This window comes from Falco cherrug, chromosome 16 (genome assembly GCF_023634085.1).
Source record: "Falco cherrug isolate bFalChe1 chromosome 16, bFalChe1.pri, whole genome shotgun sequence".
In the NCBI taxonomy this organism is placed as follows: Eukaryota; Metazoa; Chordata; class Aves; order Falconiformes; family Falconidae; genus Falco; species Falco cherrug.
The window spans coordinates 2,497,011-2,511,715 of NC_073712.1; the positions used below are offsets into that span (position 1 = coordinate 2,497,011).

The window sequence follows — 14,705 nt, forward strand, 5'->3', positions numbered from 1 at the left end:
ATCTGTGAAGTAGTTCTTTTAGCTCAAACAAGCAGTGGGAATTGGCAGAATGAGAGGACAGGGGTTGAAGTACAACATTTGACAGGAGAGAGTGCTCTTTTTTTAATGACTTGCTCTGCAGGAAAGTGGTGAACTTGCAAATGCAGTCTTCTGTTGTTAGAACTGCAGAGCTATTGAATTGAAGAACTTTTACCCACTCCAGCAATGCTTCCTGCAAGATTTTCTTGGCACATAGCTTAGAAAAACTTGCATAGGGTTCATAAGCAGTGGCATATGGAACAAGTCCCTTTAGATGCTACTGTGGCTATAGTCAGGGTGTTGAGTTTGCAGCAGTCCTGCAGAATCAGGTTCAGATCCTCTGCCAGCACTTGCATAAACTTGCCAGAGGCTTCAACAGGTCTTTTCTGTAATGCTTCTAGCACCTACCTGACTCATTCTCAAACTTAAGTACCTGGATTATCTCTGGCTGCCTGTTCATCTCTAATACTGATACTAAAATGCTGAGGTTTTTTTCTGAAAGGTGAATTTTTTTATTTCTATTAATGTATCCAGTGCTACAAACAAACTGGACAAAGTGTTTTGTATTGGCTAAGAAGAAACAAACTGATATCCATATGTCTCGTAGCAGCCACCAGTCAGGCAGTTTGTGAGGGGCTCTTCTGTATCCAAAAAAAGATAACTGGAGCTGTGCCCCTGCATGAGGAGACAGTGTCTGTTCAGTGGAGTGAGAGTTCTTTGACTCCTGGAGGCTCCCAAAAGCTTTTTGGCAAGCATCAGTGAAAGGGCTCCCCTAAATCAGGGTGATCAACTTCATGAAACTCCAGGCATAATCTCCTGTAGACCTGCTCCCAAAACAGCCCCTCTGTTGGACTGGCACAGCTGCCTCTGTCTGCAGCTGAAATGGGTGAGAGAATTGATCTGAGTGGGTGTTTTCTACTGCAGCTATTTCCTGGATGTGCGAACAGATGTGTTGCTTGCATGTGTAGAAGTGTGGGAAATAGGCTGTGGTCTGATTTTACTTGATATTAGAGTTTTCTGGGACATGATAGCTCCCAGGTGGTAATCGTATGCAGGCAGTGCTGTACTTCTGATTGGAGACTGTACCTCACCACCCAAATATTGCATTGTCTCCATTTCCAGAGTTGTACCTGTTGCCTTATCCCTTTGCTCCCCTGCAAAATAGCAGATATGGGGAGAGGTCTGTTTGTCAGTCTGTGCAGGAGAGGGGACCACCTGGTCAGGAGTGAGAAGAGGAGACCTTTGTGGCAGGAAGACACTGCGTTATCTCAATTGTTAATGAAACAGTGCCCATGATTTGAGTGTTTGTTGATGGTTTTCCCCAGTTATGCTCCTGATTGATAATCCTTTTTGTTGCAGGCTGTGACAGCACTTGTGAAAAACTATCCGAAGCACATGATTTCGTCAATGCAGCAGATCCTGCCCATTGTCTGGAACACCCTTACAGAAAGTGCCGCCTTATATCCTCTGTAGTGAATGGTTTTACCTCAAATAGAACAAGACAAACTGTTTCTCATACACAACAATGACCTGAACACAGCTGAAGAGTGTGGTAGCTGGAGTAGTCTGCCATGACAGAACACAGGCATCTGCTGTGTAGATGTACCGGATATTTCTGTTACTTCAGTAGGCTCCATTAAGTTTCTCTTAGCTTAAAAGTCATATATGATATATTATGTGAGTGCCCATGTTACACTGGCTGCAGGGTTGTGGCTGATCTCTGTACTGTTTCTGGCACTCTTCAGTGAAGATTGTCTTCTTAAAAAGATGTCTAGTTGCAATGTAAAGACTTCAGGCAAAGCAGAATCTACAGTAGCCCTTGCTACAGCAGTACTAATGTCTGGTTACACTTGCTGCTAAGGTTGAAGTTGGTTTGCCTTTGGAATTTTATAACAGTCATTGCTTCACTGCACAATCAGGCACATTAGAGGTGTTCTGTTGGTAGTTTTCCCAGTAAGTGCAAACTGATAAGTCAAACCTTTCCATGTTGTTAATTCCAGAGTTGCTTTTTTAGCCTTTTATAATGAGACTGTAATTGTAGAATACTGGGCCTTCTTGTAGCTTTTTCTGAATTTTTGATATAAACACCAGAATTGGACACTGTATTGTGATAATAGTGTAAGGGGTGACTGAGCTTTTCCTTTGTGATTCAATAAGAAAGACTGTTCTGGAGATCATAGATCTGGACCTTTTTATATCAAAGCTGCTTGCATATTTTGTTTGTGTTCTGTGTTTCAGAATCCTGCTGCATACTGGGTGATAGGCTCTTGTAGAGTCAAAATGGGCAAGGACACCATAAAAGTAGCCATAGTGCTGGAGCAAGTAGGGGCTGTCTGGTTTTGTTTGACTTTTTTTAGACACCCATTAAAATACAAGTTGCTGTTTGTTAAATTTTTGATGGTGCATTTCCCCCTTTTCTGTCCTGATTCCCACTGCAGTCCTGCTGGCATCTGAGCTGACCAAAATAGTTTGTTGTTTGCAAAAGGGGAGAGTCTTGTCCTTCCTTCCCTTGTGTTTGCTCTGGCACTTGTTGGACTTAAAATTTACCATCCCCAAAGAAATGTCCTTCCTCTCCACCCCCAGGGTAGTTCTCTGTCACGTCCCAGGGCTGGAGGCTCGTGGGGAGGCCTGACGGGGAGCAGGGACAGCTTAGGGAGCTTGTGGAGCTTGGGGTGGCTCCTCACCCTTCAGTAGCAGTGAAGCGTTGGCTGGCTCAGAGTGAGTCTGAGTGATTCCATTCTTACAGAATTTTAACATAAATGAAGTTTTGTGTTACCTGGGTGGATTTGGTTTAAGGTAATCAAATGATCTGAAGGATGTGCTGAAGTGATGTGGAAGTGGTCTTTGCAGCCAGGCAGTGCACAAAGCCAGGAGCTTCTGGGGTTTGTCCTCTCAGAAACACAGGACTGTGCATAAAGTCAAAGATTTTTTTTAAAAAAGAAAACTTCCATAGTTATCAGGAATTTTAAGACGAACAGATTAGTTCCTAAATAGATTTAGTTTTTCAGAAACACGCAAATTTACTTAACTCCATCCACTTATGTGAGAACAGAAGTAAATTACACAGAGGAGGTGGAGGACCCTGTGGATTCTGATGGTAAGAACTTGTTAAACGGCACTTCTGCCTTCTCTTTTGAGAACGTTATTGTTGTCAAAACAGTGACTGAAACACGGTAGGAGATTGTGCTTAAAGGTACACTTCTGGTGTTAGACCAATGTCCCATCAGTTCTTTGCAAGCTACATGTGATTGTGATCGATGCAGCAACGTAATTTAAGTTTTCTAATGATTCAAGGAGTGAGTCCTGCAACAATTTTGAGGTAAAACTAATGGGACAAAAGAAAACAAAACAGGTTTTATGTTGCTTGAGTTTTAACGAGGAATGTGCAGTGAGGTGGGAAGAGAGCAGAAAGTGGTGAGGTCAGACATCCTCCTGAGGCTGCCGCCGCCCTTGCTAGTCCAGGAGTAAGAATAAACATTATCTCTGCAGACAAGCTAACAGTTTGTGATTATATTTGACATCCATTTACATCTTTCTGTATGTTAGCATATTCGGTCATGGGTTTTGTTTTTACTTCTGCCTTTCTGTATCTTGGCATATTCAGTCATGTTCTTTTTTTTTCTCCACTTCTTTGTTCAGGTGAAGTATTGGGCTTTGAAAATCTAGTGTTCAGTATATTTGAATTTGTTCATGCCTTGTTGGAAAACAACAAATTTAAGAGCACAGTGAAGAAGGCTTTGCCAGAGCTGATCTATTACATCCTCCTTTATATGCAGATCACAGAGGAGCAGGTGAGCATGCTTGTCTTGTGTAGGAAGCAAATGAAATTATTTCAAACAGCTGATGTTCTATGAAGTTTCAATGTGTGAAAGCTGCTGTGTTCTAATAGGCTGTTCTGTCACTTTGTTGTGCCAGAACTTAGGGCAATAGCATCCAAATGTTCCTAAGTGGTGTAATGTGGACAGCAAATCACAGAATCATAGGATGGTTTGGGTTGGAAGGCACCTTAAAGATCATCTAGTCCAACCCCCTGCCATGGATAGGGATATCTTTAACTAGAAGTTGCTCAAAGCCTTGTCCAACCTGACCTTGAATACTTCCAATGATGGGGCATCCACAACTTCTCCGAGCAATGTTTCCAGTGTCTCAACACCTTCATGGTAAATTACTTCTTCTATATATCTATCGTGAATCTACGCTCTTTCAGTTTAAATCTGTTGCCCCTTGTCCTGTCACAGCAGGGCCTGGTAAAAAGTCTCCATCTTTAAGGCTGCAATAACGTCTCCCCAGTGCCTTCTCTTCTCCAGGCTGAACAACCCCAACTCCTCCCAAGCTTTCTTCCTTCATTCCTTCATGAAGTATTATGCTGTGAAAATGAGGATTATCATGTTGAAAAGGATAGCCAGGCTTCTGTGATAGTGAAAAGATCGTGCTAGTAGTGTAAAATAATTTGTGCTGAAATTCTACGTGGCTCCTGGCCTTCCGAGCCTGACAGCCGTTGTCTTTGTTCAGGTAGGCGTGCGTGAGAATGGGCACTGTTAAAGATTCATCTGCTTCTCTCTTTCCTCGTCTAGAAATAAAACTGTAGTGTTCATTCCAGGTTGAACATTAGTGCTGTCAAATTTGAATCTCAAATAAGGAGCAGAAGAGCAAGGTGAATTCTGGACAAAAAGAGAGAGAGAGAGAGAGTCTCTTATTTTCAAAGGTTTCTCCAATAGAATATAAGAAAAATCAGTTGAAGATGACAACTTCTGATGGCAGAGAAAAATTCTGAAAGTAGTTTTGCAAAACTGGTTACTAGCAACAGAAAAGCTCCTTTTTACCCATGGCATTCTGAGTTCATCATCTACCCTACCTTTTTTTGTCTCCTTTCTGTTTTAGATAAAAGTTTGGACTGCAAATCCACAACAGTTTGTGGAGGATGAAGACGATGATACTTTTTCCTATACAGTGAGGATTGCTGCACAGGATCTGTTGCTGGTATGCAATGTGTTCCACATCTAGATGCAACCAAAATAATTCTAACAAATAATAAACCTAGCTTCATGAAGGGCATTTGCAGAAAAGGCCAACTTTTAAAAGTCTATACAAATGAGTGTTATCACTTCCTTCTGTGCAGGCTGTGGCTGCTGATTTCCAGAATGAGAGTGCAACTGCTTTGGCTGCAGCAGCTACAAGACATTTACAAGAAGCTGAGCAGGCTAAAAACAATGGTGCTGAGCACTGGTAAGGAGATGGGGCAGCGGGAAAGAACACTGATGCAAATACCAAGCTGTTCTGCAGCATTGGGTGCAGCACAATTTAATCACATTTTTTTGGTGGCACATGGGCAAGGATGAAATTTGAGAAATCTGGTTAGAGGGAAAGAAAAGGAATTCCAGCAGGTCTTGAGCCAGATGGCAGAATCCTTTTGTGGAATACTTTCAGCAATTCCTAGCACGAGTTAGCTGTCCCCAGACTCTTGACAATTCCTTAAAATGTCTAATTGGAAATGTTAATTACTATACATAATCTGAAGAGAAATTGGCAGCACTTTCATTTTGTGTCCAGTTAATCAAGCTCAAAATTTTAGGGTTTGTTTGGTTTTTTTCCACTTGGATGTGAGGAAGAGATTAGGTGCTATATGCAGATGTATGTTTTAATTTCAGAACTTCAGAGTTGTGTTCTTTAATGTTACTTGGCGATAGGAGAAGAGACCTCAATTGTAGAAGTACCTCATTGCTTTTTTATAACTATTCTCTCTTGGTTTTTCAGTGCATTAGTTCAGTGTTTGTGTGTGTTTTGATTATTCATGTCAGAGTAGCCACTCCGTTATAGTGAGCAGCAACTGAATGTCTGCAGAATCAGACATTTGAGTCCCTGTCTGCCTTAATTGTGATAAGTTTTAAAGTAGGTTATTTGCTTCACAAATAAAACCAGGAAACGGTATTTACACACAACTCCATTTCATCATAATTAACAAAATGTAATGCAAGAATAGACATTTTTAAATCTTTAAATGTACTGGGTATCACAGTGCTTCTGCACACAGAGTAATCAAGCATGGTGCTATTTCTTGAGGCGATGATGAAGGAAAAACTTAAAGGCATCCTAATTCTTTTGCAGGTGGAAAATACATGAAGCTTGTATGCTGGCCCTGGGCTCTGTGAAGTCTATTATTACAGACAGTGTGAAGAATGGTAGGATACATTTTGATATGCACGGCTTCCTGACAAATGTTGTTCTTGCAGATCTCAACATTTCAGGTATGTTGGACCTTGCCATTGCTCAGAGTAACTGCTGAGTGCCAGACCTTGAAAATCTCTCTCAAACAGAAGTGTCTGATGAATCAGGTTGCTGTGTGCACATGGTGGTGTGAAATGCAGTTGTGCACATTGTACATGTGAAAGGGCATAAATCTTATGCTGTGAGTTCACACATGCAACCAGGGCTAATATAAGTCCTTGAAGTGGGACACTGCTTTCAGTTGAAACTCACTGTTAGCTGGGTGCTTGAGCCTATAGGGCTTGGAGGTGGAAGGGCAATTGCTTAGGGAACTTCATGGAAAAATAGTTGTTCTGTTGTATTGTATCTGTTTCTGGGAAGGACACCAGCAGTGTTTAACAGGCTTCAGAACTTCTGCAGCACCATACCACGCCATTCTCTTTATGCTGAGGCTGATGGTAGTCATAGCCCATAAATTCAAATAATATTCCTAGCTGAGCGGGATCCTATTATTGGGAACTGTGCGGGCTTCTGCTTTCTATGTTATCTTACATCAGTGTGCAAGAAACTCAAAGGAGTTGTTGGCAGTCACACCTCAGAAGTCCTTGCAAGTAATTAAAATTTGAGAAGTTTAAGCCAATGTGAGCATTATTGGTGAGTCCACATTAAGCTGCTTAAGTGCAGAAAAACCAAATTGTTGGATGCTTTCATCAAAGAAATATGTTTAACCTATTACAAAGAAGGTTTTTTCTATTTTTGTCTTAATTTTGAATGAAGAAATAGTGTGCAATGCCTGTAAATAAACAACCTCAGCTATTTACATGTATTTACACACATGTACAGATTTGATATTGGGTTGTAGATGAGCTATTGTGCTCAAGAAAGAGCTCCTGCAGTCAGTATGTATGTAGTTCTCAGAGGATATCATTTACTGCTCAGTAATGGTAATAAGACAAAGAAATCTTGTGGTTTATAATGCTAGCTTAGAAAATAAAGCTTTTCTCTTGCTGTACATCTTGCGTGGAGTTTTTCATGTTCTCATCTTAAAATTAATACTTGCAGAAGTATAAATAATGGCAGTAAAGATGCTGAGAAATAGACAGCATCATCTGTTTGAGGGTAGCCTAAATAGTTAAGGACACTTTGAGCCTGAAAAGGCAGAAGGGTTAAGTGTGATAAAGATACATCATACCTTGATAAGTGTAAACAGGTGAGTAGATAATGAGTATTCACTAGTGCTGTTGAACATTACGTTCTGTGATTGCAAGGTGATGGCTGGAAACTAGAAGAATCTGTGAAAGATCCCTGAGTACATTTTCTGTTCCTCTAATTCTTTTTCCTAAGCTGCTGCTGTTTGCTGCTCTTGGGGACAAAATACTGAGCTAGATGAATAGGAATTACTGAAGAAGCCTTTGTTACTTTTGTTCCAGTGATCAGTAAAGCATGTATTGCTGTATTGATGAACAAATTAAAGTGTAACTAGTTGAGGGAAGAAGGTGGTTGTTTGTTTGGTTGGGTTTTTTTGTTTAAAGAAATGAGAAATTATTCTTTGAAATAACTAAGGAAATAAACTGAATTCTGCCTATGAACAGAAATTATTTGTATGCCTGCATACTTGTCTTCACTGTAACATCTTGCCATTTTCTTGTCAGGATGACAAGATTTTGAATAATGGATAGAAGCAGTTGTAATTTTAAACTCAGAAAACTTACTGTAAAACCACTATGGTTTTTTGTTTTGCTTCAGTGTCTCCTTTTCTCCTGGGCCGTGCTCTGTGGGCCGCCAGCCGTTTTACAGTGGCTATGTCTCCAGAGCTAATCCAGCAGTTCCTGCAAGCTACTGTCAGTGGTCTACATGAAACCCAGCCTCCTTCTGTCCGCATCTCTGCAGTCAGAGCTATCTGGGGGTAAGTAAACCCTAAGGTATTCCAAAGCCGCAGGGATAGCTGGTATAAATTACGCTTACAAGACCAGTATGTTAAAATACTAATACTATTTCTGTGTAGGCTGTGGAAATACTTGCTTTGAATGAAACACATGTCAACTTAAAAAGTGTAAGCAATCAGGTTCAAAATAGAATAACTCCAATGAGGACTGTGAAACTGAGATTCAAGGTTGGCTACAGTAGTAGTAATGGATACAGTCCCAAGGAGAAGCAGAACTCGATAGCGATGAGAAGCATCGAGATGAAACCCAGATGACTCCTGTTCAGTCACAAGGGTGGCTGAAGGACATAGTACGGGCTTGTGAAGCAGGTCCTAGTAACAAGGAATGTTTGTTTTTCCAATCCTTTCTTTGTAAGTTGCAAGAAGGAAAAAGGGAGATCTGCTGTATTGATTCTAAAGTGAAAAATGAACATTTGTCTAAAACCAGAAAATGACCAACCACAAAAAAACTTGTGAAAACCCTACTCTTCCCCACTCTCTTCCTCCAAAAAAATACCTTGTCTTCTGTTTGCACTGAAATGTTACTGAATAAGTGAAGGCAGAGACTTAGAACTTAGTTATTCCTGAAATTGTTTTATCATTCCCCAGGTCACTTGTAGAACATAGTAATTAAACATTTTGTAAGCAGTGAGTGTCTGTCTTGGACTACTTCTGTCCTCAAGGTTTATTTTCTCTATCCATCGATGCGCAGCTCTTAAGAGAGAACTCTTAGTAAGAGGTGGTAGAAGCTTTTAATATCACTTAACTCTGCTTCTGTGAACCTCCAGGGGTGCAGTGAGGAGGAAAGATAGCTGAGCTGTTGAGAGATCAAGGGAAAAGTCCTAGAGGAGTGAACTTGAGGAATAAGAATCAGAGGGTGAAATATCATCTAGAGTTAAATGTATAAATCACTTTAATATATTACGTATGTATTTTTGTATCATGAATTTCTTGTCTAGCTACTGTGACCAGCTGAAGATCTCTGAGAGCACCCATGTGTTGCAGCCTTTCCTTCCTAGCATTCTTGATGGACTGATCCACTTGGCAACTCAGTTCAGTTCCGAGGTCCTAAACCTTGTGATGGAGACGCTGTGCATTGTCTGTACGGTAGACCCAGCATTTACAGCAAGTGTGGAGAACAAAATCTGCCCCTTCACGATTGCAATATTTTTGAAGTACAGTAACGGTATGCCTTCAAGTTACATTCTCAAACTACAGTTGTTTTTGCTACTGAATCCTGGTGGTGAAAACTTAATAAATGGTAATTGAATTAACATTGAGTCATGTGGTAAAGCTAGAAGGGAAACTTGCTGCTTTGCCTATTCAAAATAGTGGTAGCAAACATTGAGATGTGTTTGTTAGTATATTTCAGTAAATGGTGCTTTCTCTCTCCAGATCCAGTTGTTGCTTCTCTTGCCCAAGATATCTTTAAGGAGCTAGCTCAGATAGAAGCCTGCCAGGGTCCAATGCAGATGAGGCTAATACCAACTCTTGTCAGCATCATGCAAGCCCCTGCTGACAAGATCCCAGCAGGGCTTTGTGCAGTAAGTGCTACAGTGGTACATGGTCTTAGCTGGAGATGATTCCTTGTTCTTGAATGGATGGCTGGTCTGCAAAGAATAGAAAAGTTGCTTTTAAACTGCTTTTGAACGATGACTTTGGTCATTGGTAGAGGTTTCTCTGTGGAGAGAAGGCGGCAAATCTGCAGATGAGGGAAGATGCTTCCAAAAGTTAACTTTAAACTGCTCCTCTGGACTTCTTCCAGTTTCTGCAGCATATCCCTCGTGGTTTCACTTTGAGATAGCCATCTTTCACCAGTAACAGTCTCCTCTTTTTGGTGGAATGTTCTCCAGTAGGCTACACGGCTATTTCTTGCACTTTCTTCTAAGGCTTTTTCTGATTTGTGTGTCACATGTATAAATTGCTGGAGACATAGGAAGGACAAGCCTGTATAATTTTAAAAGTACCCTTATAAAAGGTTAAGCATTGACTGTGTGGAATGATTATATGTAATTAAACCCATAAATATCTTTATCAACATGCTTATAATCTCCCTATTGATTGGTATGACAGTTACAATTCCTCATGGGTAATTAAAATAGATCTATAATCAATATAAACAAAATGGAACAAGTCAGCTAGAACAGTTCTCTGGCTGTACTGATTAGCATGCGTCAGGGTACCGTGAAACTGTTTGCCATATTTAAGGGGTTACACTGCTTTTAGTGTCTGAACTGCCTTGGAAACTTTTACAGTGCTCACCACATATTTGTGTCAAACACAGTGATGCTTGGGTGCATGACTCCAAGGGCCTCTGATTTAAAAAATATTCTAGACTTTATGCCTTTGATGTTTGCACCAGTGATGGGTAATTCTGACTTGGCGTACTATGGCTGCTGCTGTAACAGTGCCTTCATTTGTGTTTTCCTTTCAGACTTCTATTGATATATTGACCACAGTTGTGAGGAATACAAAACCTCCTCTGTCTCAGCTCCTGATCTGCCAAGCATTTCCTGCAGTGGCTCAGTGCAGCTTGAACACAGATGACAATGCTACTATGCAGGTAACGTTGTGGGGAGTACTGAGAATTGCAGGGCTATTGCAGTCCAAGAGGTGACCGAGTAAGATGGGTGACATAGCCTTTAAGGGAGCCCAGGCTTTGCTTGTCAACAGCTGTATTGGCATCTCCTCAGGAGTCTCTGCCACCTCCTGTTTATCCTGAAAGTACTGCTGTTCAAGGCCCTGGAATGACTTTTACTGATCGTTCCTTAATTTGGAGGACTGGTGTGAGTAAAGCAGCAGCCTTGATAGTTTTTCTGTTTTAGGGCTCTAGAGCGCACAAAAAAAAAACCCCACCACAAAAACCAAAACCCAAACAAAAACCCAAAACATTGCATTTCTTCCCCCATTAACTTTCATCGCAGCTAGGAATGGCAGAGGGTGTTCTCAGGAACACTCTTGGGCATAGGGAAGAAAAAGACCTGTGCAGAAGCCTTTCTAGACCTCCTCCTCCTCCTGGCTGTTTTCTCCTGTACTCATTTAAGTGGGAAGGGGAGGGCAAACTTGTTTTTGATGGAGCCATGTATGCAATGGAGGGAGAGCGTGGATTAATCCCAAAAGCAGTTCTGCCTGAGCTGTGCTGGCAGGCTCTTCTATTACCTGATCATGTCTTTAGAGTATTTAAGCAAGAAGGAAAAAGCATCAGAGGCTACAAGCGCAGGCTGCCTTTTCATTCCAGCTACTAGGTGGCATATAAATAAAAAGCTGGTTTCGTTCCTTATGTAAGAAGTTTTATAGTGCCAGCTACCCTTTGCCACATGAATACAGACCATAGAAATGGCTTTCCTTAAACAGCATACCAGTAAGAATAGATTGGAGACCAGCATGCTGGTCACTCTGCTGGATCTTTGTTTTCAGAAGAATGCAAAACAATTGCAGCTTGGCTGTTAGTGAGCTTCATTAACAACAAAGTGCTACACTTTGCTGTCTTCATTTCTCACTTGTTAGAAACTCTTGGAATTTCTCTGGGTAACAAGACTGGCCCAAAACTGCAACTAATTTAGGTTGTCTTTGTATTTACTAGATGATCTTGAGACCTGCCTGGGCATAGAAGAGTTTTGTACTTGAAAATGCACTGAAGTCTGTAGAAATTATTTTTAAATTTAAACACTGATTTTACTGCTCTAATAGAGCTTGGATCTTTTACAGATGTCACCAGTTTGCCCATTGTTTTCATCTTGGTTAAGGGTCTTTTGGGAGTGATGACAGGAGATGACTTCCCATGCTTCCCACTCCCTTATCTGGAAAGGGAAATTCTAACATGATTATTTTCTTTTTTAGAATGGTGGTGAGTGTCTGCGTGCCTACGTCTCAGTAGCGCTGGAACAAATTGCACAATGGCATGATGAGCAAGGCCACAATGGACTGTGGTATGTGATGCAGGTGGTGAGCCAACTTCTAGATCCAAGGACCTCAGAATTCACTGCTGCCTTTGTGGGCAGGCTGGTCTCCACTTTAATTTCGAAAGCAGGAAGTGAGCTGGGAGAGAATCTGGACCAGATCCTGAGAGCTATCCTGAGCAAAATGCAGCAAGCAGAGACACTCAGTGTAATGCAGGTGAGCAGGCTGGGCACCCAGGAAAGCAAGTAGAAGTGTCAGGAAAAGAAATTGTAATTTTTTTTTTAAATTGTTTTATAAAACAAAACATATATATATTTTATTGTATATATTTTTCTATAATATATAAAAATTATACTTATATATAGATATATATTTAATATATAATGTATAATAGAAATATAATATGTTTCTATTATATATATAAAAAACAAATTACTGTAAGAAAGTAATAAAAACCCTGATTATTTATAGCTAGTACAATTGAAGGGTCTACGTATCACCTTGAAGTAGTCGTGAAAATGCCGACTTTGCTCATACAGAGTTATCCAGATTATGGATTTTGTGGGTAAGCTTTAATGCACCTTAAATAATGCCTCATGGCTTTGTGCTTGCAAGCAGTGAATGTTTAGAGGGGCCAGGAGTTGCCTAAGTAGGGATGCTATGGCAAAGGCAGCACATGTTTTCAAGCGGTTTTGTGCTGTATTCATAGGATAAATGCCTGGGAGTTCAGACAAGGTGAACTTTTGGTGAGTTGGAGGTGTGGTTGGCCTGCATCAGGTGAGAGGCCAGACAAAAAGCATCGTGATCTCTTCTAGCCTTGACCTACTTCTAGTGGCACAGTTTTATGGAATGATTTTATTTCAGTCATCTTCATTCTCTCTCCCGTCTTTCTTGTCAGTGCCCTTAATGTAGAACATGGTGATGGGCCCCCTGGTTCCTCAGCAGCAGCTGGGGGAAGATGTTTTGCTGGCACTGTTGAGTAAAATCCCACCTTTGCCCTCAGTGCAGCACTTGGCTGAGGCTCACTGTGCTCTAAGCCTTTTATCTTTCTTGTGTATTTCTCTGGTTTTTGTATGTGCATTTTTCAAGCCAGCATATGCTGAGTCAAGAAGGCCATTCGGATGTCTGCACAGATTTCATCTTAAAGCCGTGATTTTAACACACCCCACCACCACCACCCACCCCTTCAGATACACTGCTGATTCTTAACTCTTCCGAGTTAGAATCGGTTCCAAGTTAGAAGATCTGGAAGCTGTCAACATGAGGTCCTGTAGCCAGGGAAGGAGAAATGAGCCTTTCACAAGGCTGAATCTCTTCCCTGTGTTAGCCTGGAAGATGGGCCTCTGGAGGTGGGCAGCTTTTCACCAAGGAAGCCTGCAGAGATGCCTTCAGACTTGGAGACTGACATTTAGAAATATGCAGGGTGTGAATTCTACCCCAGGTCTTTAGGAGTCAGACTGTAAAACTGCATCTTGTTAAAAAAAAAAAAACAAACCAACCAACCCACACCCAAAACAAAACACAACAAAAAAACCCAAAAACCTTTCTAAAATTGCAATTCTTTCTCTGAAACTTGTGTTCAAAGTGCACTTGGAATTGGAAAAGGCCCGAATGATGATGTGTGGTCCTGTGACAGAGGTGGTGATGGAAAACCCCTGTCATGAAAGGGGAGGAGAATATGGGTTGTGGCTCTGGCCCAGTAACTTCTGTTCCTTAACTTGATGATGAGATGCATTTCTGCTAGATATGCCTAGATTTGGAGCTCTGTGTATAGAGCCATGTGTACAGCTTCTGGTCCATTGAGCAAACTAGGGCACTTGCAATGTCTTGAGTGTTGCCATGTGATATTTTTGCTAGTCAGAAGTCAAATGCAGCCGCTGATATTTTTTAAATAGCCTTTTCATCTTTGCTTTAAGGTTTGTTAGTTTGGGGCATGGTTGTGAGTAAATTTATTCCTTCTGTGTGATTTTGGGGTGGTTAAAACATATTGCTGTTGACTGTAGTAGTTTATTGCCTGCTTTTGTAGCAGACAGTGTCTCGCAGATGCTAACACTTTCTCTTCCTCTTGGGGCTGGTAATCACAGTCTGCACTTCTGCAGGGAGCTCAGTTACTTGAATATTTGATAAAACATTTTCAGCTATTAAATTATGTACAGCTAACATTTCCTTTCTCCTCCTGTAGTCCTTGATTATGGTGTTTGCTCACTTGGTTCACTCGCAACTGGAGCCACTCCTGGAGTTCCTGTGTAGTCTCCCCGGACCAACTGGGAAGCCTGCTCTGGAGTTTGTAATGGCCGAATGGATGAGCCGGCAGCACTTGTTCTATGGGCAGTACGAAGGCAAAGTCAGGTGGGATGTTTCATAAGCAGGATCTGTGCGTTAACGTTAGCTGACTGATCATCCCATTGTAATTAAACACACTGGGTGTGAGGGAAGGGGGAGCTGGTTCAGGCTTGGATTAGTGTGTGCCAGCACTGGACAGAATTGTTTCCTGCACTGTCAGTTCAGCTCAGGAGAGCTGTGATATCTGGGGCAATCTCTGATCTTCCTCTAAGTGCTGCTCTTGGTGCCTGGTGTTTCTGTACTGGAACAGGGTGACCCAAGGGGGAAGGGGGTGACTCTTGCAAGCACAGGAGTGCTTTTGAGATTGAACTTCTGT

General features: G+C 41.4%; 1 protein-coding gene across 1 annotated transcript in view; it reads left to right on the top strand.

Moving 5' to 3' along the window:
• IPO9 (importin 9) overlaps positions 1-14,705 on the top strand; it is a 38,875-nt gene that overhangs the window by 17,958 nt on the left and 6,212 nt on the right. Inside the window, exons 8-19 of the mRNA XM_055728408.1 lie at positions 1,378-1,487; positions 3,066-3,115; positions 3,658-3,809; positions 4,900-4,998; positions 5,138-5,244; positions 6,124-6,263; positions 7,969-8,128; positions 9,106-9,332; positions 9,542-9,690; positions 10,581-10,709; positions 11,987-12,262; positions 14,229-14,395. Of these exons, the coding sequence (XP_055584383.1) occupies positions 1,378-1,487; positions 3,066-3,115; positions 3,658-3,809; positions 4,900-4,998; positions 5,138-5,244; positions 6,124-6,263; positions 7,969-8,128; positions 9,106-9,332; positions 9,542-9,690; positions 10,581-10,709; positions 11,987-12,262; positions 14,229-14,395 (1,766 nt within the window). The remainder of the gene's footprint in view (positions 1-1,377; positions 1,488-3,065; positions 3,116-3,657; positions 3,810-4,899; positions 4,999-5,137; positions 5,245-6,123; positions 6,264-7,968; positions 8,129-9,105; positions 9,333-9,541; positions 9,691-10,580; positions 10,710-11,986; positions 12,263-14,228; positions 14,396-14,705) is intronic.